The 27,828-nt window shown below is 37.2% G+C and overlaps 2 protein-coding genes across 2 annotated transcripts in view; one reads left to right on the forward strand and one right to left on the reverse strand.

Moving 5' to 3' along the window:
* Positions 1-27,828, forward strand: part of LOC106132501 (angiotensin-converting enzyme) — a 135,389-nt gene that overhangs the window by 16,152 nt on the left and 91,409 nt on the right. The window contains exons 3-9 of the mRNA XM_013331943.2: positions 573-813; positions 1,341-1,423; positions 2,113-2,319; positions 3,193-3,362; positions 4,236-4,360; positions 12,224-12,467; positions 15,554-15,652. Coding sequence (XP_013187397.1) covers positions 573-813; positions 1,341-1,423; positions 2,113-2,319; positions 3,193-3,362; positions 4,236-4,360; positions 12,224-12,467; positions 15,554-15,652 — 1,169 coding nt within the window. The remainder of the gene's footprint in view (positions 1-572; positions 814-1,340; positions 1,424-2,112; positions 2,320-3,192; positions 3,363-4,235; positions 4,361-12,223; positions 12,468-15,553; positions 15,653-27,828) is intronic.
* Positions 17,537-18,956, reverse strand: LOC106132469 (uncharacterized). The gene is made up of 2 exons (XM_013331895.2): positions 18,826-18,956; positions 17,537-18,718 (listed from the first exon to the last, which is right to left on the reverse strand). Exons 1-2 carry the CDS (start codon positions 18,835-18,837, stop codon positions 17,564-17,566), a joined length of 1,167 nt encoding a protein of 388 aa, XP_013187349.1. The 5' UTR covers positions 18,838-18,956; the 3' UTR covers positions 17,537-17,563.

The raw sequence follows: 27,828 nt of genomic DNA on the forward strand, positions 1-27,828 counted from the left end.
CCGGCACCAATAGAAAAAAGAATAGGACTACTCCATCTCTTCCCCACGGATGTCGTAAAAGGCGACTAAGGGATTGGTTTATAAATTTGGGATTCATCTTTTAGTTTAGGCGATGAGCTAGCAACCTGTCACTATTTGAATCTCAATTCTATCATTAAGCCAAACAGCTGAACGTGGCCTATCGGTCTTTTAAAGACCGTTGGCTCTGTCTACCCCGCAAGGGAAATAGACGTGATGTGTATGTAGACAATAATAATACTCATGATACCCGAAAAGAGGAACGCTTCAAGTAGTAACGATTCCTGTCTGATCTTCGCTGACTATAACAATATGCCTTGTTTGCCGGTTGACTGGAAGAGATCCCTTCATGGGATAAGTCCGCCATTGCAAGTGATTTATTTCTTTTATAACTATATACTTACTATTTTCTTGTTACTGTGTAAATTTCTATGCAATAAAGATCATCAAACAAACAAACAAACATTTACCAATCTTTTCATTCCGGCTCATTTGTTTACGGTATCCATTTTACATGTTATTAGATATTTAACTATTTTTCTTAACAATTCCAGTATAACCGAATCATTAACGACATGCTAGCCGTATACAACACGGCTGAAATCTGCGCTTACAACGAGCCCTTCAAGTGTGGTCTACACCTCCAACCCGAGCTCCAGTTCATCATGTCCCACTCCAGAGATTGGGACGAGCTGTCCCACGTGTGGACCGAGTGGAGGAGGAACACCGGGAGAAGAATCCGGGACTTGTACGAGCAACTCGCCGATTTAACCAACCAGGCCGCTAGGTTGAACAGTGAGTACATATATACGTATAATCACATCTTTGCATTCAACGATTAATTATTATTTAAATACAGAAAGAATCAAAGTTATGTTATTGACAAAATTTTCATACAACAGATTTAGCCCGACATGATTGCGTATATTTTTTTATCAGGCGAATTGGTAACAAAAACCTACATCTATAAATTTTTATATTTGAGGATAATATTTTTGACATCTATATTTACGAATATCTTCAATGTCCAGTAAAGTAATTAATAACTTTAATGAATTTTGAAACCTGAATTACTTGAATTAATTTTTAAATTTGAGAGCGGTTGGCTTGCCGGCGGAATTCAGTGAAGCGTCATCGGATAACGCTTCAGAAACGCTCTTTCAGAGAAAAGAGATGAATGTATGTCATCCATTTAATTGTTCTAAAAAATATAGATACTTAGATGGGTTTCTGGCCAGGAAACACAATGTTTTGCATTTTTATATCTATGAAGTAAAATCACATTGAGTACTGAAATTAATGGATAATGTCAATGTTTCCAGATTTCACTGACGCGTCTGCTTACTGGATGTTCCCGTATGAGTCCGGGAACTTGAGGCAGGAGGTGGAGGAGGTTTGGGAACAGGTTGGTTTTTAACAAATATGGAACTAAACTTTTTTAGGATGAAATACAGTGTAAGAGCAGTAAATCCTGACTATTTATGTTAGTTGTTAGGTTAGAATACTTGGGATCGAAATTTTATCCGTAACTTATCCTTTAAGCACGCTGAAAGATAACAGAGGAAGATGTTTAATTAACAAATTACAACATTCCGATTAATCATAACAATGTATTCTCTCGTCCACCTTCCTATTTTAAGTTTGGATAATTGTGAAGTTGACGTTAATGAAGAAAATGCTGCAGTGCAGTTTGTTACCTCTAAGTTGCAGTAAACTTAGTTTTAACTAATATATTAGATGCCAACTAATGTTGTGAAACCAAAAGATATGACAATTATTAAGTAGTTGAAATGCCGTGTGGTTCCCGGCACAAATAAAAAAATAATAGGACCACTCCATCTCGTTCCCATGGATGTTGTAAAAGGCAACTAAGGGATAGGCTTATAAACTTGGGATTCTTCTTTTAGGCGATGGGCTAGCAACCTGTCACTATTTGAATCTCAATTCCATCATAAAGCCAAATAGCTGAACGTGGCCTGTTAGTCTTTTCAAGATATAAAAGTGATTATATGTATGTTGAAATGCCCTTAATAATGGATAAAAAAACAATAATTTGGAAGCCTAAGTTTTGATAGATAACTTTGCTTTTTACAGGTGAAACCATTATACGACCTCCTTCACGCCTACGTCCGTCGTCGTCTTCGGGAAGCCTACGGTCCCGAGAGGATCTCCCGGTCTGCGCCCATCCCCGCCCACGTCCTTGGGGACATGTGGGGCCAGAGCTGGTCAGGGATCGTGCCGTTCACCCTGCCATATCCAGGGAAGACGCTGGTCGATGTTACACCAGAAATGACTCAGCAGGTATGTTTTCTATCGTGACAAAGACTTGACACTTTAATTACTTTCACTGAGCAAGCCTTAAATCTCCTGGTACATAAGTTGCGAATGTATTGTCTCAGTGTATGTGGCTGTGCATAGGGGCGTGTTGGTCCCGACATTAATGTATGAAAGTGAAAGTTGGGTATGGCAAAAGAAGCACGAAAGCAGAATAAATGCAGTGGAAATGAGAGCGTTAAGGAGTATGTTGGGTGTGAAATTGAGTGACCGGATAAGGAACAGCGTGGTAAGGGAATGTTGTGATGTGAAAGAAGATGTAGTTACAGGAATAGAAAAGAGTATGTTGAGATGGTTCGGTCATGTGGAGAGGATGAATGAAAACAGGTTGACTAAGCAGATATACAAGGAGAGTGTGGAGGGAAAGGTCGGAGTGGGAAGACCTAGACGAACGTATCTTGATCAAATTAAGGACGTCCTGGTAAAGGGTCAGGTCAAAAGTACCCGAAACCGCCGAGCTTGCATGAAGAGAGTTATGAATGTGGATGAAGCGAAGGAAATATGCAGAGATCGTGGCAAGTGGAAAGAGGTAGTCTCTGCCTACCCCTCCGGAAAAGAGGCGTGATTTTATGTATGTATGTATCCATGAAGCTTGTTCATAATTTTGGATTTAGGAAGTTCAGTTTTTACACGAAGCTACAACGGTCTGGCCTCCAAAACCCTCGCAGAGGAACCTAGGTTTTAGGATGTTTCCCCACACTCTTAGATTTGATTCAAAAAGTATGTTAATACAACAGAAATCCTATGCCTCATTCTCCTTATTAACAACATCCATTCATAAGGACAGCTATAGCCCTATAAATTTTGACAGTAAACATCTGAAACGTTCTATATTTCCAGGGCTACACCCCAGTGACAATCTTCCAACTGGCCGAAGAGTTCTTCGTGTCCATGAACATGTCGGCGATGCCCCAGGACTTCTGGGCCCTCAGTGTGCTGGACCAGCCTCCGGACAGACACATACACTGTCAACCTTCTGCCTGGGACTTCTGTAATCGACACGATTACCGGTATACATACATATAATCACGTTTATATACCTTGCGGAGTAGACAGAACCAATGGTCTCAAAGACTGAAAGGCCACGTCAGCTGTATGGTCTGATGGTGAAATCGAGATTAAAAAAGTGACAGTTTGCTAGCCCATCGCCTAAAAGTATTACCGGTATGTTGGTTACTATTATCATTGGATCCAAAGCTCCTATCTCAGTACTTCTGGATTCGCAGAGGAGCAATCTCCCAACATTATATACTCCCAACGGTATATTGGTAATGATAGTTATCACCTACTTCCTGCTTGCGTTGCGTAAATACCAGATACATCCTCATCTCTCTGAAAAGCAGTCTGGAGTGCGCCTTCTAATCGTAATCCTGGATTGTTTAAGTCAGGTTTATACACGAAGCGACTCCCGCCTGAGGCAACCTTTACATGGGAACTTTTACCATAATCCATACTGGATCATGGTAAAAGTTGTACCTACAAACATACATACATACATCCATATCCCTTGTGGGATAGACAGAGCTAACAGTCTTGAAAAGACTGATCGGCCACGTTCAGTTATTATAACCACACCAAACGGCACAACCCCACAAGTTGTACCTATTATATGAATGCCCCTATTCCCTTACTCGCCTTTTATGATATTCACGCGCTTCAAATGAATTTGATTTACTCTGATGTGATGGGTTCCAAAGCATAAAGACACAATTAATTAACTGGATCCAATGATAATTGGTAACAAACCAAAGAAACTGTCCTAAAATTAATGCCCGATACTTCTAAGAGAATGACGTTTTGTTTGCAGTTAAGTTGAAAATTTTAAAATAGTGAAACGGGCTGTTCAAGAAATATGTAAAAAGCCTTTCTTCTCAAATTTCCAGCATCAAGATGTGCACCCACGTGGACATGAAAGACCTGGTGACCGCTCACCACGAGATGGCTCACATCCAGTACTTCCTGGCGTACAGGAATCAGCCCAAGGTGTTTAGAGACGGTGCCAACCCTGGTAAGTCGCTAAACTTACACTGACACCCTGACTCCACGACCTTAACCTTTATTCACGAACGTTGAAAGGTTATCTTCTTCTGACTTCTAACAATCAAGTTAAAATGAAAGGCAAGATATCTAGTTCGATTCCCAGTTAGTTCAGGTTATATAACACAGGAGTACCTAATTTAAGTAGTTTTGAATAAGGTAAGGTTATACATTAAATTGCCTAGATGTAACGGTATATATTTTTCAAGATGTATTCTATTACTGGAGAAACAAAATTCGTTATAGAATTTAAACTTAAGTTTTTAACATGTCTCCAAAATCGTTAACGAGTTATACACTTTATTATAGTTGAATACACAGGGAAATCTTAATTAAACATACCTAAACAAATAACAAGTAATTTAATAGTTAAAAAATAAATAGAACACACATTGGTCATAAACAAACCGAACGAACCGATCCAAACATTTACAGAATTACACAGATTCGTGACACAGGATCAGTTTGTGACGTAAACGCCCCCGTTCCCGGTCTGACGACGGTAGGACTACTTATAGTTGACTCGTCTAATTGTCTCGGTTATGAAGTGATTCCCGGTGTCTTAAACGACACTTCTTAGAATACGCCAAGTTAATGATAATGTCACATAAATACTCGTATATGGTCGCTAAAAATAACGTAATCCAGCAAATAATCATAATTTTTTATTCCTACACTTGTCAAATACTAGACACGCTTATGAACACTATCGAATCAAACAAACAACAAAACTAAAACAAGAACTGGGATTATATAGACAAAATCCCCCATGCCTACCTACCCTCCGATAAAAAGTCGTGATTTTATGAACGTATGTATGTCGAAGAAATTAAAGCAACAATCACACCGAACGTAGCGGTCGCTTGGTTCACATACACTGCACTCCCAGAGTTACACAGATCTGTGTCACATGAGCAGTATGTGACGAAAACGTCCCCGTTCCCGGTCTGACGACGGCAGGACTTCTGGCCGTCCTCTCCTACTGCCTCCTCTACTTCGGGGAGATACCCGCATTGCCGGACCACGCGGACTTTGCCGTAGACTGAAATATAATGAAAAGTTTGTGATGTAATTGATGTGAACTAAGTTTCAGAATGAATATTCCAAATAAAATAAAGCAGTGTACAAATCAAATCACCATGAGTGTACTGGGTAACTGGGTACTAAGTTGATAAATTTTGTGTGAAATTGTAAAAAAAAAACACTAAGTGCATTTCTTAAAGAAGGCTACTATTTGATAGACTGACATACTCGTGTGAAAGCATAGCTCAAATCGCTTGGTCTAAAGGTTGGAAATTACACCTGCCAGATTACTTACGTATTAAAAAAGAATTCAAAATGCCTGAGAGAATGGAAAATAGAGTGATTTTTCGTTACACGTGGATTGAGCCGCGGGTTATATTTAACATACATATAGTCACGTCTATATTCTTTGAGGGGTAGAAAGAGTGTTGTGTTGAAACGCCTGAAAGACCACGTTTAGCTGTATGGCTTTATGATGGAATTGAGATTCAAATAGTGACAGGTTGCTAGCAATATCTTATCAATAGCTTATCAATGTTCTTACAATAATCCCGTCACCTAAAAGAGTAAGTTTATCAGCCTATCCCTTTGTCGCCTTTTACGATATACATGGGAAAGATATGGAGTGGTCCTATTCTACAAGAGTGCCGGGAACCACACGGTATTTATTTTAGCTAACAATAAGTTTGATACTCACTCTCCATCTTAATGGACCGGCATAAAGTCGGTTCCACCACGGGTATGTGTTCCGGGGGGTCCCTCAGGGAACAGTTGACGACGCCCAGGCTGAACGAGTCGAACTCCTCGCCGCAGCGAGGGTCGTAGGCACTGTTGCAGTCGTAGCATAGGATTGCTGATGCTGTAAAGAAATGAATAGGACCACTCCGTCTCATTCGCAAGGATGTCGTTAAAGGCGACTAAAGGCTTATAAACTTGGGATTGTTCTTTAAGGCAATGGGCTAACAACCTGTCACTATTTGAATCTCAATTCTATCGTTAAGCCAAACAGCTGAACGTGGCTTATCAGTCTTTTTAAGACTGTTGGCTATGTCTACCCCGCTAGGGATAAATACGTATACATATATATGAATGAAATTACTATTGTATAGTACCTGTTTAGTTTTTCGACCCAATTCGTTCATTTCGGGGTCACCATGACTTCACTACGAAGCCCTACTTCTGTTGAAATTGGATTACACGACGCTCTAAACTTGACTTCATTACTAAATCCATGATGTACTAAAGCCACGTTCAGCTGTTTGGCTTGATTATAGAATTGAGATTCAAATAGTAACGGGTTGCTAGCCCATCGCCTAAAAGAAGTATCCCAAGTTTATAAGCCATCCCTTAGTCGCCTTTTACCGTCGCCAATAGTATTTTCAAACATATATATGTATCTCTCGTCTTTATCCCTAGCGGGGTAGACATAGCCAACAGTCTCGAATAACTGAAAGGCCACGTTCAGCGGTTAATAAAATACATACAAACATTTATATTTATATATTCACGTCTATATCCCTTGCGGGGTAGACAGAGCCAACAGTCTTGAAGTACTGTAGGCCACGTTCAGCTGTTTGGATTTATGGCTCAATGACGGAATTGAGACTCAAGTAGTGACAGGTTGCTAGCCCATAGCCTAAAAGAAGAATCCCAAGTTTATAAGCCTATCCCTTATATAAGTAATATACAATAGTTACGTAATTAATCTCTAAATTATCTAGTAAATATGGAAATTTGGCATATAGGTATTTATGTACCAAGTACGTACCCTATGAAACCAAGAAGTGCGCCATGTATAGAAAACCTGAATTTGTGTCTATCTTTATTTTTAAAAGAGTATTCTGACTGATTGACTCACAATCAACGCGCAGTCTTGTACCTTAGGTTGACTAGGGGTGCCCTGAGAATTGCCCACGGGAACGCAAAATTAGCGTGATGTTTCAATTAATAACTTGTTGTAGCCCGCGACTTCGTATGCGAGAAGTTAAGTCGAAATGAATTTCTTAAAATCACATTTTAAGCTTTTTTTGGTCTTATTTAGACACCAATAACGACTTCTTGGAAATTTCTTTCAAGTAGGTACATACTTTGGTTAGTTACAATTTATATGTTTTATTTCCCGTGTTAAATATAATTCTAAAATTTACAATATTTAATTTAGAATCGTGATCAACACTTTTAATCATTATTATGGGACACATCAACATCACTTAATAATTGTCATATCTTTTGGTTTCACGACATTGGTTGAGGTCAAATAAATTACTTAAAACTAAGTTTACTGCCGCATCCAAAGCGTGAGTACGGAAGAAGCAGTAACGAACTGCACTGCAGCATTTTCTTCAACACAATTATCCAAGCTAGAATAAAAATGTGAAGGTATTATACGTTTATTAAAGATTTACCAAACAACTTACCATTTTTTGAAAAAGAAACTAAAATAACAATAATAATTGTAAAAAATAAACACGAACTCTTTACAATTTTCATAGTAAAAGTAGGCTTAGCTGTCTAACATTACTTCTACTGCCATTCACTATAGTGAACTAAATTAACTTGTCTGTCACGCTGTTAATTAAGTTAGATAAACGTGCCGACCGCCCAGTGGTTGCGATGCTATGCTTGGCTATGTTAGCTATATCTATACTAATATTATAAAGCTGAAGAGTTTGAGTTCGTTTGTTTGAACGCGCTTATCTCAGTAACTGCAGGTTCAAATTGAAAAATTCCTTTAGTGTTGAATAGACGATTTATCGAGGAAGGCTATAGTCTATAAAATATCAAGCTGCAACTATTAGGCGCGAAGAAATAATGGAAAATGTGTAAAAAAACGGGGAAAATTATTCATCCTTGAGGGCTTCAATGATGCCCGATATACTCGTAACTATTTCACGCGGACGAAGTCGCGGGCCCAGCTAGTTTATTATAGTTATCGAATTCCACACAAAACTCATTACCATGTTACCTGTGAGCATTTAAGTTACAATGTTGATTAGTACATACATACATATGATCACGTCTATATCCCTTGCGGGGTAGACAGAGCCACCAGTCTTTAAAAAACTGAATGGCCAAGTTCAGCTATTTGGCTTAATGATAGAATTGAGATTCAAATAGTGACAGGTTGCTAGCCCATCGCCTAAAAATGAATCCCAAGTTTGTAAGCCTATCTCTCAGTCGCCTTTTACGGAAAGAAAGAGACGGAGTGGTTCTATTCTTTTTTGTATTGATGCCGGGAACCACACGGCACGTTGATTAGTAATAAGATGCATTATCCCGTAACGTTGGTACAATGGGGAAGCTAAATTACGTCACTTTAGTGAAAGTGTGATATGATCGTATGTTTTGTTATTAGTTTATTAGGTACATACCTACATATTGGAGTGCCGTGTGGTTCCCGGCACCATTAGAAAAAATAATAGGACAACTCCATCTCTTTCTCATGGATGTCGTAAAAGGCGACTAAGGGATAGGCTCATACACTTGGGATTTTCTTTTAGGCGACAGGTTAGCGACCTGTCACTATTTAAATCTAAATTCTTTCATTAAGCCAAACAGCTGAACGTGGCCTATCAGTCTTTATAAAAATGTATACATATTGCCACGTCTATATCCCTTGCGGGGTAGACAGAGCCAACAGTCCTTGTTCAGCTGTGGCTTTACGATCGAATTGAAGTTCAAATAGTGACAGGTTGAGTATTAACTAATAGTTTCAAGTCTGGCCTAATCTTTCAATTGGCATTTTACATAATTAGATCTGAAACACACAGATTGCAGAGTTAAGAACATGCCGCGTTTAGAAATTGCACTTGATAGGCGGTTCGCTCATCTAATGCGAGATTTTAACACGTTGAGTAAAATTATACGCAATTCTGAGCACCGTCCTTAAATTTGCATACATACATACACCAAATCACACCATTTTCCCGGAGGGGTAGTCAGAGACTACATCTTTCCACTTGCCAAGATCTCTGTATGCTTCCTTCGCTTCGTCCACTCATAACATTCATAACTCTCTTCTTCAACCTGAATCCAAATATATTTGTTCAGTTACTTTTTCATGAGCATTTCATTAGCCCATCGCCTAAAAGAAGAATCCCAAGTTTATAAGCCTAACCCTTAGTCACCTTTTACGCCATCTATGGGAACGAGATGTAGTGGTCCTATTGAGTGTAGAAGTGTGAGGTGAATAAAAAAATCGCACCGTATCCTAGCGAGTGGCTTATTGTAAATTCACGGAAAATAATATCAGAATTACGCGTTTACATTATGTAACTCATGCGCGTCTTGCGTGTAACGATCATATATATAGAGATCATGGGTATATTAATTGTGCTTAAATATTATTCATTTACAACATACATACACTGTACCACATCTTTATCCTTTACGAGGCAGACAAAGCAATATTAATAGCTTTGTCTTTCGACCAATCTCCTCTTTTATATATGTATGTATACATATAATAAAACAGTAAAAAATATTTTGTCTGTACATTTAGTATTTTTGACTGAAATGAATAGAGGGACACTTAGAATGAAGCAAATTTTTTTTTTTAATTTTTTGTCTGTCTGTATGTATGATCAGGCTTATCTCCGAAAGTACTGAACCGATTTAATTTGCCTGCAAATAAGTTACGAAATTTAAAATTCAAAGTAATTTATCATTTTACGACGTCCTTAGTCGTCTTTTACGACATCCATGGGAAAGATATGGAGTAGTCCTATTCTTTTTATATTAGTGCCGGGTACCACACGGCACTATGGATTTTATTAGGCGCATAATACGTTATATTCCATTTATTCATTCAATTTCAAACAGAAGAGAATCGCCGTGTTATTTGAGTTAGTTTTCCGCCATAGTACCAGTCGGTATCAATCTGCTATTTAGCTTCCGGATGCTGACTTTCTCTTAGATTCTCAGATTTTAAATGTCGGACAATATACCCGGCGAAGCTGCGGGGCAAGAGCAAGTGTATATTATAGCACTTATAAACAAACAAACAACTAAAACCAACAATCAAAATTTTTATCTATAGTCAATAGGCTGGCAACCTGTCACTATTTAAATTTCAATTCTATCATTAAGGCAAACAGCTGAACGTGGCCTGTCAGTCTTTCAAGACTGATGGGGCTGTCTACCCCGCAAAGGAAATAGACGTGATTATATGAATGAATGAGTTTTTATTGTTCAATAGTACGAGTACTTACCGGTCGGTATTTGAACCTGACTTAAAATGCGTTTCACACTAAGCCTTTGTTTATTAAATTTGCATCCGAATATCCGATCTCTGATTATAACTCATAGCTTGATTGCTATTCATAAGGGCAATTAAATGCGTTGCCAAAATAAACTAATTTTCGCGGTAAATAGGTTGGTCATAATAACGTCTATTTGCCAAGTAGGTCATACTAACACACATAATGTTTCTTGCATAGAGTAGCTGCATATAGAGACAAAGTTGTCTACCTACTGAAAAAGAGTTTCTTTTATCGTAGTAGTTTAACGGCGAATGAGTTAGAAAAAAGTATCAAATGTAACGTTCAAAATTTTCACATTATAGATTTTACATCGTTATTGTTTTTTTTTTGTTTCCCTTACATATTTGAGTTTTATACATACATATGGTCACTTCTATATCCCTTGTGGGGTAGACAGAGCCAAAGTCTTGAAAAGACTAATAGGCCAAGCTCAGCTATTTGGCTAAAAGATAGAATTGAGATTCAAATAATGACAGGTTGCTAGCCCATCGCCTAAAAAAAGTCCCACGTTTGTAAGCCTATCCCTTAGTCGCCTTTTACGACATCCATGGGATGTATCTGTACCTCTTTAATGGTCGCTTCCCCTCCGTGTATTTATTTACTCTGCGATTTCTAATGCGTAACTTTAATATGGAGCGCGAAAACAATAGTATTACTTTATTCGGTATCATCTTTATTTTTAAAACGGAGCACGTATGACTTTTTTGTGTACTTCCGAAGCTGCATGGAATTTAAAATGGCGAATTTTTCTGTCTACGAAAAGATTTCTCTTTATTTGCGGAGGTGATGTCACTTTTTTTGGCTTAGGAATTCGTTATAGAATTATATTTGTAGCGTAGTCTCTCCAGTAGTAACTCCAGTTCATTTGTTAATGTGTACCCTTAACCAATAGAAAATGTATAAAGCATATAGCCACGCGTCACGTCACACGAAATACTTTAGTAGTTAAAAAATCAGTCCAGATAATTTCCTAATCAGTCTAGAAACATATTCTAATTATATTTAAAAAAAAATGTACTTTTTAAATAATACTATAATATAATAATGTGGATGAAGCAAAGGAAGTGGGTATCAAAACTTAAATATTTGAATAAAGTTAAAGACACAGTAAAAAACCGGTGTATGGAAGAACAACTTCAAACGTATTTTTTGACAGTTTATTATTAATTTGACAGATATTTCAGAGTTGCCATATAAACTTCAAATAATCAACTTAAATTTCTAAAAAAGTAAAACATAAATAGGCAATTGTTTAAAATGAATTTTTGGTGTTGAAAGCTTTCTTGGTTTTATCCCTATTCAACCTTTGATCCCTATTCACCACATTTTACGGTATGCAGAGATAGTGGCAAGTAGAAAGAGGTAGTCTCTGCCTACCCTCCCGGGAAAGAGGCGTGATTTTATGTATGTATGTATGTTTTTATCTTATATCCTTTCCCGTCTTCTTTTACTCTGCACTTCACCTTCAATTAAGTTAACCTTAAATCTACCGCTACAGTACAATAGAGCACATATTATAAACAAAGAACTAAAACAAACAACCTTTCCAGGTTTCCACGAAGCGATAGGGGAAGCCATAGCCCTCTCAGTGGCCTCTCCCCGCCACCTTCAGACCTTGGGCCTGGTCCAGCGTTCAGTGGACGACACGGCCCACGACACCAACTACCTCTTCACCCAGGCTATGGACAAGCTGGCCTTCCTCCCGTTTGCGCTGGTCATGGATAGATGGCGCTGGGATGTCTTCACTGGGGACGTAAGGAAGGAGCAATACAATTGTCATTGGTGGAGACTAAGGTAAGACACGTAAGAAGTAAGGTAAGACAGGTAAGAAACATTGATTGCCATTCCAATTCGGGTAAATTGAACGTTTTTATTCAAACCTAAAATTAAAGACTTAAAATATACTTGCGTCTATATTAAGCGATAAGTACTTTCTTTATCAGTAACTATTGACTTTACTACAGTAATAGTATGAGAAGCCTGTCATTGGCCTTATAATAGCATAAGATTAATACTGTATTACTATTTAATGTATATGCTGTTGGTTTCTTTAATAAAATATAATGAACGAACGCATCTACACTCTCCTTGCAAATTCGTTTATAGCACTCTATTACTAGATTTGACAAAAACAAGATAAGTACCTGGTTTCTATCAAATATAGAGTGCCCTAAACCGACAAGGTTCATTCATTCATTTGTATAATCACGTCTATATATCTTGCGGTATTCCGCAAACAAGTCTCTCAAGACTGCTTACACTGACGTACGTTCAAACAAACAAACTGTTCAGCTTTATAATATTATAGTACAGATTAAAATAATGTAACTTCAAAGGCAATATGTAAATCAATAATACACAGTAATTAAGCATGCCCAGTCAGACACGACAATCACAATTGTTATTAGATAATGTAGGCAAAGCCGGTCGCGTGCGCATAACGTTACGCTCTGCTGGTACTAATAAGTAAGTCTTCTAGGTCAGCTAATGCAGTGTTATTTAACGTATTCATGTAGTTCAGAGTTGTTAGTGTGAGATTTACTCGATCAAACGCGTCGAGCAAATTAACTGTTTACCGAAGGTGTACAAGCAGAATGCCGTGTGGTTCCCGGCACCAACATAAAAAACTTGTCACTATTAGAATCTTTGTTCTATCATTAAGCCAAACAGCTGAACGTGGCCTATCAGCGTTATCAAGACTGTTGGCTCTGTCTGCCCCGCATGGTATATAGACGTGTTATATGTATGTATGTTATGTTAAAAGTCAAAATATAAACTGAATTATGACGAAAATGTATAATTTAGTATTAGATAAGGAATAAAATTACACGGTTGCATAGGAAGCGGTAATAATGAACTAGTTGATGGTAACGCGGTCGATACACGGCCTTGACTCTAACGGGTTTGACTCCAGATGAAAGCAAAAGTGTTGTGGTCCAAGTAATAGGAGTAAGCGGGTAAGATAGTTTGGTATGTGTGTGATTGGTCCAATTTGCGATTGGTCCCAATGGTCAACAAAATTTTATTCGCAGTTACTGCAATAATTTTTTTTGTAAGATTGGCCAATTTTTGTTAAGTTGTTTACATTTATCATCTTAAGTGATTCAAAATCGACCAAGCCTTATATGTATATGTATGTAACGTGAAAATAAGTCATATGTACTTATAAAAAAAACAAGTATTTAACGCGCACATAACCTTTATTTTATCTCGGACGTTTCGAATCTAGTTGTATCTGTGGTCACCTGTATTATTTTTAACTAATATAATGCAGTTCGAATCCAATTCGTTCGTTCAATCAAGTTTGAATGTACTATTTTAGAAGTAATGTACCTTAGTTTTATAACTAACGATGTTCTTACGGCGAGGGAAATCATCGTGAGGAAATCTGCACATTTAACTGGATGTGTAAGGTTGCGGAGGTCAGATGGGAGTCGCTTCGTGTAAAAACCTGACTCACCCAATCCAGAATCCATGGTCATGATGCAACGCGAAAGTTTAAAATCAGTCAAAACTAATGTTTCTCATATTTTTTTTTAAATACTTATATAGTCTTGTCACTTGTCTTTTGTACCAAGCCATAACTTTTTGATTGTCGTATGTAACTTTAAAGCGATAATCCGTTCAACTTGGCTTTCATAACGGCATGTGAAATTTACAAATCGCCCTAATTTACATGTTCGCACTATATTTTGAAACAATTACATTCAAATAAGAACTCTTTTTGTTTTTATTCTGTCCTTTTCTTGTGATTGTGCAAAGACACTTAAAGATTTTAATGTTTGTAACCTTTTTTTGGATTAAAGAAAGAAAGGAGAAGAAAATATACAACAAAATAAAACGTTAAATTATGTGAAAATAAAAAAGAATCAGCTAATCCACACACACACAAAATAAACACGTTTTTGTCTTTTTCAGGGTAGACAGAACCAAAAGTTATACCTATAGGTAGTTGAGTGGAGAAGATTTAGTAAAATAAACTAGAATAGTTACTGTTAAGTAGTCGTTAACAATGGTGAGATGTTACTAGCTAGTAAGTTTAAAAAAAAATCTGCTTTCCATTGGTTGACTTTTTCAAGAAGAATCCCAGTTTCTTTACATGGATGTCGTAAAAGGTGACTAAGGGATATGCTTATAAACTTGGCATTCTTCGTTAGGCGTTGGGTTAGCAACCTGTCACTATTTTAATCTCAATTCTATTATTAAGCCAAACATCTGAACGTGACCTATTGGTATTTTCGAGACTGTTGGCTCTGTCTACCCTGCAAAAGATATAGACATGATTATATACATGATATTTCATTCAACGGAACATCTGACTTCACAACATAGTGATAGACTATACTTAGCGTTCGGCTCATTATGTAACAAACTGAATTCCAAATTCATTGTTTCAGTTGCATCACATTTAAAGATAATTGTTTAGATAGAAATCTGTATTAAATTATTCGTTTACGGACTAATAGAATGTTACATTTTTTTTGACTGATTTTTAGTTTGACTGACTAGCTTTTGCTCGTAACGTTGCCCGCGTGAATTAAACACCATCTACAAAAAAATGACGAATTTAATGTAAACTTAAAAAGAAAAAAACGACAAAATTAGCACCACCTATAAAAATCAACAAATTAACGCCATCCAGATACGAATATATATATTTTGGGACCCGCAGGCCTTTCAGTTGTTTCAAGACTGTTGGCTCTGTCTTCTCTGCAAGAGATATAGACGTGACTATATGTATGTATTCTATCACTAAGTCATAGAGCTCAACGTGGCCTTTCAGTCTTTTCAATATTGTCGGCTCTGTCTACCCCGCGAGGGATAAAGACGTGACTATATGTATAAAATTATCCTAATACATCCTAATCTCTTGTCTACAGGGAGCAGTATCAAGGCATCAAACCCCCTGTGCTCAGATCGGAGCTGGACTTTGACCCTGGAGCGAAGTACCACATTCCTGCTAACATCCCGTACATAAGGTGAGTGCTAGAACTTTAATTGAATTATGTATTAGTGCCATGTGGTTCCCGGCACCAATACAAAAGAGAATAGGACCACTCCATCTCTTTCCCATGGATGTCGTAAAAGGCGACTAAGGGATAGGCTTACAAACTTGGGATTCTTTTTTAGACGATGGGCTAGCAACCTGTCACTAGTTGAATCTCAATTCTATCGTTAAGCCAAATAGCTGAACGTGGCCATTCAGTCTTTTCAAGATTGTTGGCTCTGTCTATCCCGCAAGGGATGTAGACGTGACCATATGTATGTATGTATGTATTAGTTAAATATATTTTTTGCTTTGAAAAGAGTGTCTTAGACTTGATGGTTTGATTTGTTTGATGGTTATGGTTTGAGGTACACACGGCTCAGTAGATACTTAGGTCACCATACTCTTATCAAGGTAAGGTGGCACAGTTTTCTCTTGAATCTACCGTACCTACTTTCACGCGAACTTAAATTTTAAGGGTCTAAGATCGTAGGGAAAAGAAAAGTTTGCAAAAAAAATTTCTTGGCGCATATAGAAATATTCTTCACAGTCTCAATTCAAAAAGAATAAACTGGACTTTTTTTTCTTGATTCTTGCGAAGAAAATTCTTATTTTAGGTTTATTTTTTTTTTATTTTCAGCTCTTGTTATGCTTTAAAAATAAATGTTTTAAGTACTTAGGTACTTAAAGTTTATACGTTTTATCTATTTATCCACACATGTCGGATAAAAATTCATCTGTTTTCTATTTCTTTTATACGTACCTATGAACGAAGTCACGACAAACCCACATTTTAATACGTCGTTACGCGCAGTTTTATGCTTAATCTTAACGTAATCTTAATTTTGTAATAGCGCTCACATTGCGTGCCTTTTCTTATTCAAAATAGCACAGACAGTTATTTTTAAGACGGATTAAATGTACGTTAGAAACACAATGCTGTGGAGGGAATCGGCTAAGTTTTCTTTTATTTTGGTGTTTTTTTTTTTTTATTTTGATGAAAAAACATCAGTGACTTTGTATTTTGTTCGACAATTACATGAAGAACAAGTAATGATCTTGATATTGAACTAAAGTATTTGTTAGTAAAAAAATATTGCTATTTCAAAAATATGTCTCCATCTCAAACATTTAAAAAAATAAGTAGTTAATTGTGAACAACATGAACCGTCTTCGTGAAGTGTATTAAAAATGGTATATCATTTAAATGTTTTGTTATTTCGTTGAAAACAGTGTGTTGAGCCACGATATGTCCCACGCATTATGTCTTAACGATTTGCACTTAAAACAATCACTGACACAATTACCTACCGTCTCACTTTCAAAACTGATAAGAAATTATTATTATTTAAGCCTTTATTACGCTCGTATTCCGCATTTGCTCGTTAAGATGTGAATTAATTATATTATATATTACTACGAGGTAACTTACACATCGGGGTCTTGCGTTGATATTGCGTAAAATTTACGTAACTAGAATCTCTAGACGTTTTCCTAAGTAATTACGTATAGGAAATTAATGCTTGCTTTGATTTTTATGGACGCCAATGAGAAAACTTAATTGTAATTATTTAAATGAGCTATACCTGTTATATAAGTGTGACAAGAAAATGCTTTGATTCATATATTTTTCATAATTCTTATTTTAAATTAAGGAATATTAAACGATATATTCCTTTGATTTTGATTCGGTGATTCAGTTATTATATATTTTTTTTACCTACATGATGTATTTCTATGGTCATGGGAAAGAAAATCCATAAATAAATTATTCAATTTTTTTTAATACTTTTCTCACTATTTACATTATTTTGGAGCAGTCGCAAAACTTAGTTGAGAACTAACACAAGATAACAGTTAAAGCTAGATAAAACAAAAAAACACTAAAAAGAGATCAGTTCTGTTAATGGTGGTATTCCTCGTGGCCACCTTCCCCGCCGTAGCTCTCCAGCCCTGAAGAGCCTTCCCAGCCGTGGCTCTCATGCTTCTCCTCATGTACAATTGGCACTGGGATTTTGACTGGATAAGGCACATGCTTCTCAACATGGTAGGGCACGTGCTTTTCGATGTGGACTGGGTAAGGCCTGTCCACGGGAATCTTGACCGGGATGGGCACTTTCTTCTCTACAGGGTAGGGGATCACCTTTTCTACTGGGTAAGGAGCAGGAACATGTACCTTGACGGGGTAAGGCACTGGTTTTTCAACGTGGACCGGCACAGGGTTGTCGTAGGGCACTTTGACGGGGTAAGGCACTTTCTTCTCCACGGGGTACGGGACAGGCTTCTCGACGGGCACTGGGACGGGTTTCTCCACGTGAACCGGGACAGGGTTGTCGACTGGCACCTTCACTGGGTAGTGTACGACCTTCTCCACTGGATAGGGAACGTGCACTTTGACTGGGACCTTGTATGGGACATGGACTTCCTTTTCCACTGGGTAGGGCTGTGGCACGGGCACTTTGACTGGCACGTGAATGTGTTTTTCCACTGGATACGGCACGTGTTCGTAGACCTTAACCGGGACGGGCCTGTCGACGTGAACCTTGACCGGGACAGGGACATGCTTGGTCACTGGGTACGGCTTAGGGATGTACTCGGGCACTTTGATGTACTCCTTCACTGGGAAGTGCACGGTTTTCACGACGGGATAAGGGTGAGGCACTGGCACTTTCACTGGATAGGGGATTTTCTTCTCGACGGGAACTGGGATGTGTTTCTCCACTGGGTACGGAACGGCCACTTTCTTGACAACAGTGACGGTTTTGTGCACGTGTTCTTCGGTGTGGCCTTCCAGCCCGTGGCCTCCCAAATCTCCTTGGCCTCCCAAGTCTCCGTGACCTCCTAAGTCTCCTCCCGCGTCGCCGCCGTAGTCGCCGTGACCGATCTCAGAATGTCCATAGTCACCGCCAGCGCCGCTGTTGCCGTACCATTCAGAAAGACCTCTCTTCTCTTGTTTCTTGTCTTCTACAGCATTAGTTTGTTCAGCCTTTGTGTCTTTCGCCACCTTCTCCTCTGCCGTGGCCAGGCTTAAAGCCACGGCCAAGATTAAGGACGACCTCTGTAAAAAAAAGAGAACAATTTAAATTTTATCTTTCGAATTGTATTTCAAATTTTTTTTCAGTGTCACATTTCATTGCACTCCATATAAGGACATGTTCTACTAACCAATAGCTTCATTTTCGCCTTGCTTGTAGATCAGCGAGCGCTGGAGTGTACTCAGGCCACTGCGTCCCCCCGTTTTATACCTCAACTAAGTCGTTTCGTAGATATATGTTGCAAATACTTTCGCCCGTACTCGCAGCGCTTTCCATGTGTGTGTTGTTATTTATTTTGATATTTTTTTTAAAGATGAACTTTTTGGATTCGATATCACGTTTGGGAACATGATAGGGTTATTGGAAAGACGAAGTTTTCGGTCAATTCTCAAATGAAAGTTGAAGATTAGTTCTGAAAGTTAAAACAGGAAAATATTTGTTATCTTCATTAAAGTTAGACTTATGTATGTATGTATGTGAATATTATATCACTTAAAAATATCAAACTAATACAAATATATCATTGATAGGTCACTTATTCAGTTTCTACATGAAATAATCAGCATTATAAGGAGTTGGTTTTACAACAATTAATTTAAACTAAATTAAGCCATTCATGTCTATTATTTGTTTCCAAATGTTAAATAATCTTTTATGATTGATCGACGTATACATAGTTAATGTTCGTTTAGTTCGTGTTATCTAATATTAAAGTTGTAATTATGATTCAACTATATAGGTATGAAAATATTGATAGACTTATGATCCCAATTAAATGCCATATATAAATTGTTGTTTAGTAATATATTAATTTCAATAATATAAATATTATTGTCTTGACTTAATATAATTATATTATATATTCATTAGTTATTATTTCGGTATAAACGTGTAGGTATTTTATAATCGTTAATTTTCACAATAATTTTATAACTCAACAAGTGTATTGCTCAAGTAATTTTAACCGACAAATAAAAATTATTATTCAGTATTTTTACCTTATTCCATCACCATATGATTTTTTTCTTGCTTATTGCAATAAATTCTCAAAAACATATTGAACAAAATTTGTTACAGCATAAATTTGTTCTCTGTGTAGGGTGTTATAAAAATTAAATTAAAATAACTATATAAATATCACAATATCGGGGGAAACTCTTGTTTGGCGTAACTTCCATCACAAATGACGTGGGTGCGTGGATATCCGCTTTTTATACCATAAAAATGTATAAACGATAATCGATTTCCCCTCTGAAATGAATCGACACGCTATTTCGATCGTTATATTTTATATAAAATCTACAGAACCTCGGTTTTGCGCGGAACATATCTTTTGACGATCTGTGAGAAGCAAAACCTTGTTACATACATACAAACGTAAAAGGCGACTAAGAGATAGGCTTTTAAACATGGGATTCTTCTTTTAGGCGATAGGCTAGAAACCTGTCACTATTTGAATTTAAATTCTATTAAATAATAATCCAAACAGCTGACCGTGGCCTAGCAGTCTCGTCAAGACTTTTGGCTCTATCTACCCCGCAAGGGATATAGACGTGACTATATGTATGTATGTAATCATTATGTCAAACTCTCGCGCACGGATTTCCGGGTTCCGTTGTGATATCAAAACTGGCACTGCGCAATTAGGGCACAATATTAATTGTGATATTGATTGAAGTGGAAATGGTATATGTCATATGATTATGATATGTGTACCGCCATTTCAATATGTTTTATGTGATAGACAAAGCTTGTTGGTAAACTTTTTCAATATATGTATACACTAGCCGTGCCCTCGACTTCGTCCGAGTGGAATAGTTATTTTGGGCATCATTGAAGCCCTCAAGGATGAATAATTTTTACCGTGTTTCTTTTTAACATTTTCCATTATTTTCTAAAAGTTGCAGCGTGATGTATATAGCCTAAAGCCTTCCTCAATAAATGGTCTCTTCGACATAAAAATAATTTTTCAATTCGAACCAGAAGCTTCTGAGATTAGCGCGTTCAAACAAACAAACAAACTCTTCTTACTTCTATTACTAAGATATACATACATTTGATGAATTATTATTATGTCATTTTGTATGTTTGTTTAACGATTTTCATTTCCTTAGAATAGTAATAACGAGACGTCAAACATTTTTGTTTGACGTAAGTCCCCAATTTTTTACGATATTTAATCGTAAAAACGTACATTGCCGTGTGGTTTCCACCACTTTAGAATAGAAACATTCCATATATATCGCCAAAGGCGACTAAGGGATAGGCTTATATAAATGTATCCTCTTCATTCTCTTGTAGGCGATGGGCTAGCAACCTGTCACTGAATCTCAATTCCATCATAAAGCCGTATAGTTGAACGTGGTCTTTCAGTCTTTTCAAGACTGTTGGCTGTGTCTACCCCGTAAGGGATATATATATATTTAATGCACACGGCATCCTCTCTAGCAATTTCAACTATGTGTGTGATAAATTTCAATAAAATTTGTTAAGAAGTTTTAGCGTAAAGCGTAAAAAAGGTGAATATCTTCACGTTTATGATTGGACATCATGAATTTTCCTTTAATTTCGAATAGCAAGTTATTGAGATACTTTAAAAGCAAGTTTAACTAAAATCATCACCAGATGGGTAGGTACTCTAAAAGAGTAGGCACAATAGTAATCTAGACATCTCTTTCACACACTAAACATTAAATGATAGGTGCGCGAAATTCTCACGGCTTTTATTTCTCCGGAAGGAAGTCACGGTTGACTGAGCGTACTGTAATAAACTTGAGCTAAATTCATTCAACTTACACTTAGGAACACTGTTGGCTCTGTCGTACCCGCCAATAAGGGATATAGACGTAATTTTATGTGTGAAGCGTGAAAAGTTTAAAGACGTATTCTCTGTCTATCCCTCCGGGAAACAGCCGTGGTTTTCTTGTATGATGGAATGTTTGTGAGAGGCTAAAAAACTTACATGCATACATATATTCACGTCTTTATCCCTTACGGGGTAGACAGAGCTGGATGTCTCACAAATTAAATCGCACAATATAACAACCCTTTAGTCTAAAACTCAATACTAGTAGGTTTAGATTTAGTTATGTAATCGTAGGAACTATAAACTGGTATGTTGATGACGTCTTAGCCGGTCTAGAAGTCTAGATTTTCCAATCGCCACATAAACGCCAGCCATCCGTGACTTTGCAGTAAATATCTAGTACAAAATTCTATGTATGTTTGTATAGATCTTACCGATTTTGGTGCAGTTTTGTAGAAGTCCAAAGTATGTTACGATATTAGGTACACACATTATAGTGCCGTGTGGTTTAGCCCAGCACTTTAGAAAAGGACCACTCCACAACTTTTCAAAGGCGACTAAAGGAAAATTTTGTAAGCGATGGGCTAACATTCTCTCACTATTTGTATATCAATTCCATGGCTTTGCTATATAACTTGTGGCCTCTCAGTGTTTTTAAAGACTGTTGACTCTGTCTCCTCCGCATGAGACATAGATGTGATTATATGTATGTACAGACTAGAAATACGCTCGCGGTTCCTAAAACGTATAATTTTGTCAATTCTGATTCCGTAGGAATTTTGAGTAATCCTCATTTTGAGTGCATGCCTAGATGTGACCTAAGGGAGGTAAAGAGCCTACCTATGTACATGCTTGATTTCAAAATACATACATACATACATAAAATCACGCCTCTTTCCCGGAGGGGTAGGCATAGACTACCTCTTTCCACTTGCCACGATCTCTGCATACTTCCTTCGCTTCATCCACATTCATAACTCTCTTCATACAAGCTCGGCGGTTTCGGGTACTTTTGACCTGACCCTTTACCAGGACGTCCTTAATTTGATCAAGCTTAATTTCAAATCTAAAAGAAAATCCTTGTTAATTTTAATTCCCGCGGGAATTTCGGATAATCCGCTCCTAGTGATCCTTCAGACCAAATAGGGCTGTGCGTTAATGTGACAATGAATCAGTCAGTGAACATTTTGTTATATAGGTATGTCCCTTTATGCAAAGGTAACTGCGACTGTGTTTGATAGCATTTGCAGACGACCCTTAGTAAATTACGTACAATACATATTGATACCTAGGTAGGTAGGTTTTATTAACTTTATATTTGACCTAAACTATACTTTGGTAGTATCTACTAAAGTTTTGTTATCAAAAGATTAGTTCTACATTCATTCATGTTTTTTTTTAATTTAGACAATATGCATTCGTCCACGATTTAGATTTAAGAGATCTATATTTGTAAATTGACGTCCGATGAAAATGCTGCAGTGTAGTTTGTTCCGCTGCTACTTCTACACATGCGCTTTGGAAACGGTAGTAGTTATAATTAGATTTAAGTGATGTGACGTCAATAAGTGATACCTTGTATCCAATTTTGAAAATAAATCTATTCTATTCTATTCAATTGCCGGAAATTCGTAAATAGCGTTACGTGTTACCATTACTAGCATTACCGAGTACAGAATAACAAGTATTGATACTATTGACATACATTTTGTAATGCGTACACGCGAGATTTGCAGACGCACTCTTGCGTAATGAGATTTGAATTTGGAAAGACGTTCTGTCAATTAATTACTTTTTTTAAGTCCATTAGGCGCCGCTCCCTTCGGTGTAGTGATTTGTGTTGTTGTCCCTTTCTTTCTTGGCCAAGTTTTGGTTGTTTTTGGACGACTTAGATTAGACCATTATAAGGGCCTCTCAAAATAAGGTCTATGGGTTTAAAAATGCAAAAAGCGACCCGATTGTACTGTTATCTCTTACAGAATCAGATGTACTTTATATAGAGTCATAATATAAATAAGGCGATTATTTCCTGCGGGATTTCATACTTTTGTGTCGTAATGGTTAAAGTTTATCCAGGGAAAGTTTATAAACGTTGTTAAGTACACCTGAATCTCAATTTCGTCATTAAGCCATGCAACTGAACTTTGCATTCGAGACTGTTGACACTGTCTATCCCATGAGGACATTTTTTAAAATTATTTAACCAAATTCTCTCTTACAGAATTTGGTTGCCTGGAAGAGATTGCACAATGCGATAGGGCTGCCTTTTATACATTACCTTAACATAAGTTAAGGATACAAGTATAACGATACTAGCTGTCCCGGCAAACGTAGTTTCGCCATATAAAAATTTGCAAGAAATTTCCAGTTAAAAAAAAATGTTAAGAGTGGACAAGCCTTATCACTAAGGGGTATGAAAAATACATGTAGGCCGATTCTCAGACCTACTCAATATGCTCATAAAATTTTATTAGAATCGGCCAAGCTTTTTTGAGGAGTACGGGAACGAACATTGTGACAAGAGAATTTTGGATATAAGATTTTTATGTGCAATTGTTGTTATCCTACTACTATTATTAAGGCGAAAGTTTGTATGGATGTATGGATGTTTGTTACTCTTTCACGCAAAAACTACTGAACCGATTACCATGAAATTTGGTATGTAGGTAGCTGAAGACCCAGAATAACACATAGGCTACTTTTTATCCCAGAGTTCCCGCGGGATTGATAGGGTTTCCATGCGGACGAAGTCGCGGGCGGCCTCTAGTACTCTATATATCCATTTTAAATGGCATTAAAATTAACATACTATAACGTGAATTCGTAACCGAATGAACAATCGATTTAACATACTGCAACACTGTTACGCGATACAGTGTAAGAAATCTGGATGAGAAATTTGCATTTCAGGAAAACAACGTTAAGAATTATGAAAGAGAACAACTAAAGTCGCGGTTAATGTTTTTGTGTAACGCTTTTACGACTTAACCTTTTGAAAGATTTCGATGATTTCTTATGAAAATTTAGTTAAATATCCGATGTCAAATATAGGTTACTTTTTCTGAAAATTTCCATGGAATAGAATAGTAGGTAATAGAAAAAAGAAATATTTTGATGATACGCGGACGAAGCTGTAGGCATAAGTAAGTAGTCTTCGTACTCCTGGCTTTCGTCCCGGTTGCATCTTCACCACTCTGGATAGGAGAATGGAGACTGAGAAGAGATAAGAAGGACTTCTTCCATCAAAACTTTGAAACCTCGCGTTAATTTTATTTAATTAACACGGTAAATCGCTTCCATCTTATCAAGTATTACTTACTGTTCACATTACTATATCAATAATAAATAAATAAATATATACGGGACAAATCACACAGATCGAGTTAGCCTCGAAGTAAGTTCGAGACTTGTATAACGAGATACTAACTCAACAATAATATATTTTATAATAAATACTTAGATAGATAAACATCCAAGACCCAGGCCAATCAGAGAAAGTTCGTTTCTCATAATGCCCTGGCCGGGATTCGAACCCGGGACACAGACAAGCGCACTACCGCTACGCTACAGAGCCTGTTAATATCAATAATCAAGGCTTTTAAATTGAAAACCGCATCAAATAGGTCATTTTATTTGACAGCTATGATAGCATCGTAGGCAGGCGCGACGCCATTTTTATCGCGCGATACAAACGACATCGCGCGTGCCATGCAAGGGGACAAGACAAGTCTTATATAACATTCCCCTTCTTGGCCGGGGGGGTAAATACGAACAAGCAATCCTGTATTGAAAGTGGATTACAGAAATCCAGTATAATGAAATAACTATAAAAATTTAATTACTTATCGGGCTCATTAGCGGTGCCATTAACTTGCTCGGCAGTGTACAATTGAGGGCATTGTGTACGTTCGGTAACAGATTTCCTGCAAGTATACGCTTTAGTTGGAATTATTGTGGTTTATTTACAATTTACTTTTAGTTGATCTGTATGTTATTTAAGGGATAGGCTTACAAACTTGGGATTTTTTTTTAGGCTATGGGCTAGCTGTCACTATTTGAATCTCTATTCTATCATTAAGCCAAATAGCTGAACGTGGCCATTCAGTCTTTCCAAGACTGTTGGCTCTGTCTACCCCACAAGGGATATTAGACGTGACTATATGTATGTATGTTATTTATGTACTACTCTGTCAAGAAAGTAGCAGGAAAAGATCAATAATACACAAACTGTTTGTTATTCATCCAAATTTATTTTATCACCTTCAAAATACGCTCCTTTAGAAACGATACACTTACGCCAACGAATAATCCAATCATCAAAACATTTTTTAAACGCTGTTTCCGGAATTGAGGTCAGTTCTCGCCGCGAATTCTCTTTTATGCCTTCTACCGATTGAAAACGGGTGCCACGAAGTGGTAATTTGAGTTTAGGGAAAAGAAAAACGTCGGCTGGAGCCATATCTGGTGAATATGGTGGTTGCTTGATGGTATTTGTTGAGTGTTTAGTTAAAAATTCGTTCACAATGATGGCCTTGTGCGAAGGTGCATTATCATGGTGCAAAATCCAAGAATTTTCTTTCCACAAATCTGGCCTTTTTCGTCGGATTTGCTCTCTTAAACGCCGCATAACACTCAAATAATATTCCTTATTTACCGTTTGACCTTCCGGCAAGAATTCCGAGTGCACAACACCGCGATAGTCAAAGAAAACAGTCAACATGACTTTGACTTTTGAACGACTTTGGCGTGGTTTTTTCGGTTTCGGTTCAGTTGGAAGGCGCCACTCCGAAGCTTGTTGACTAGTTTGCATGTCAAACTCGTAAACCCACGTCTCGTCACCAGTAACAATGCGTTTCATGAATGTTGGGTCGGAATTGACTCGTTCTAGCATGTCCTCAGCGACTCTCATGCGATTGAGTTTTTGAAAAAAATTCAGGTCTTTTGGGACTAGCCGAGCGGCAACATGTTTCATACCCAAATTATTAGTTAAAATGGTACGGATCGACTCGTGAGATACAGAAAGTTCGGTGGCTATCTCTCTCAAAGTTGAATGAGGATTTTCAGTCACTATTTCCTTCACTTTTGCGATGTTAACTTCAGTTGCAGACGTTGATGGCCTACCAGAGCGAGGCAAATCTTCCATCACATCTCGACCGCTTTTGAACGCTTTGTACCACTCATAAGCACGAGTTTTTGATAAAGTCGATTCACCGTAAGCCTTCTGTAACATTTTCAGTGACTCCGAACACGATATTCCATTGGCAATGCAAAATTTAAGACAAACTCTTTGTTCGATGTTTTTATCCATTATGAAATTAGCAATACACACTAGATATGATATGACTAAAAATAGCACTGTATTTAATGTAAACAACAGATGCAACTCAAACTCCGCGCCAAAATGGAAAACAGTTGTGCCAATCTAACAACAACAAAAAAAACAAAAATTTGAATTTGGAACCATAAATAAATAATCCATTCCCGATACTTTTCTGACTGAATGTATAAATGGGATTATATCTGAATAATTTATATGTGATAATTTTTTTTTAAGTCATACCGATCGGTGATATTGCATTTCAATGCAAAAAAAAAATAGTATCTATAAATAAAATCCATAAATTGACAAAAAATACCATTTTCATTAGCTGAAATGTATAATGTCGAGAGGATTAATGAAAGCTGGTTGACTAAGCAAATATACAAAGGAAGTGTGAATGAGATTGTTGGAGTGGGAAGGCCTAGACGAACGTACCTTGATCAAATCGGAGTCGTTCTAGCAAGTTGGTCGGGCGAGCTTGCATGAAGAGAGTCATGAATATGAATGAAGCGAAAGAAGTATGCAGGACGAGCGGAAATATGTGGTTTTTGCCTACCCCTCAGGAAAGAGGCGTGATTTGTGTGTGTATGTTTGTATGCATGAAATGTATAAACAAAGATTCTTAAAAACAAGCTTTTTTCAATCATCCAATTGAAATATTTGCGTTTGACGAAATATTCGTTAGTAAACTAGTGTAGTGTAAGATAGATATTTATGCGTAATCTGAAGGTCTCTAATTTTTACGAGTAAGTGTATATATTATGTAACTAACGCGTAAATCTATTACTGGTGTTACAACGTCTTTATGGAGGGAATTGGAGCAGAAGTGACATGTAGTTATTTCTTAACGATAAATCTATTTAAAAGAGTATTCTGTCTGACTGATTGACTGAAATATTAATTAATAGCGGAAACCGCTCAGTCTAGATATTGTAAATTTGGCTTGTAGGTTCTTTAAATGGTTTAAGGATGCACTTATAAAGAATTTACCTGGATTCCCACGGGAA

Source organism: Amyelois transitella, chromosome 9 (assembly GCF_032362555.1).
Source record: "Amyelois transitella isolate CPQ chromosome 9, ilAmyTran1.1, whole genome shotgun sequence".
Lineage (NCBI taxonomy): Eukaryota > Metazoa > Arthropoda > Insecta > Lepidoptera > Pyralidae > Amyelois > Amyelois transitella.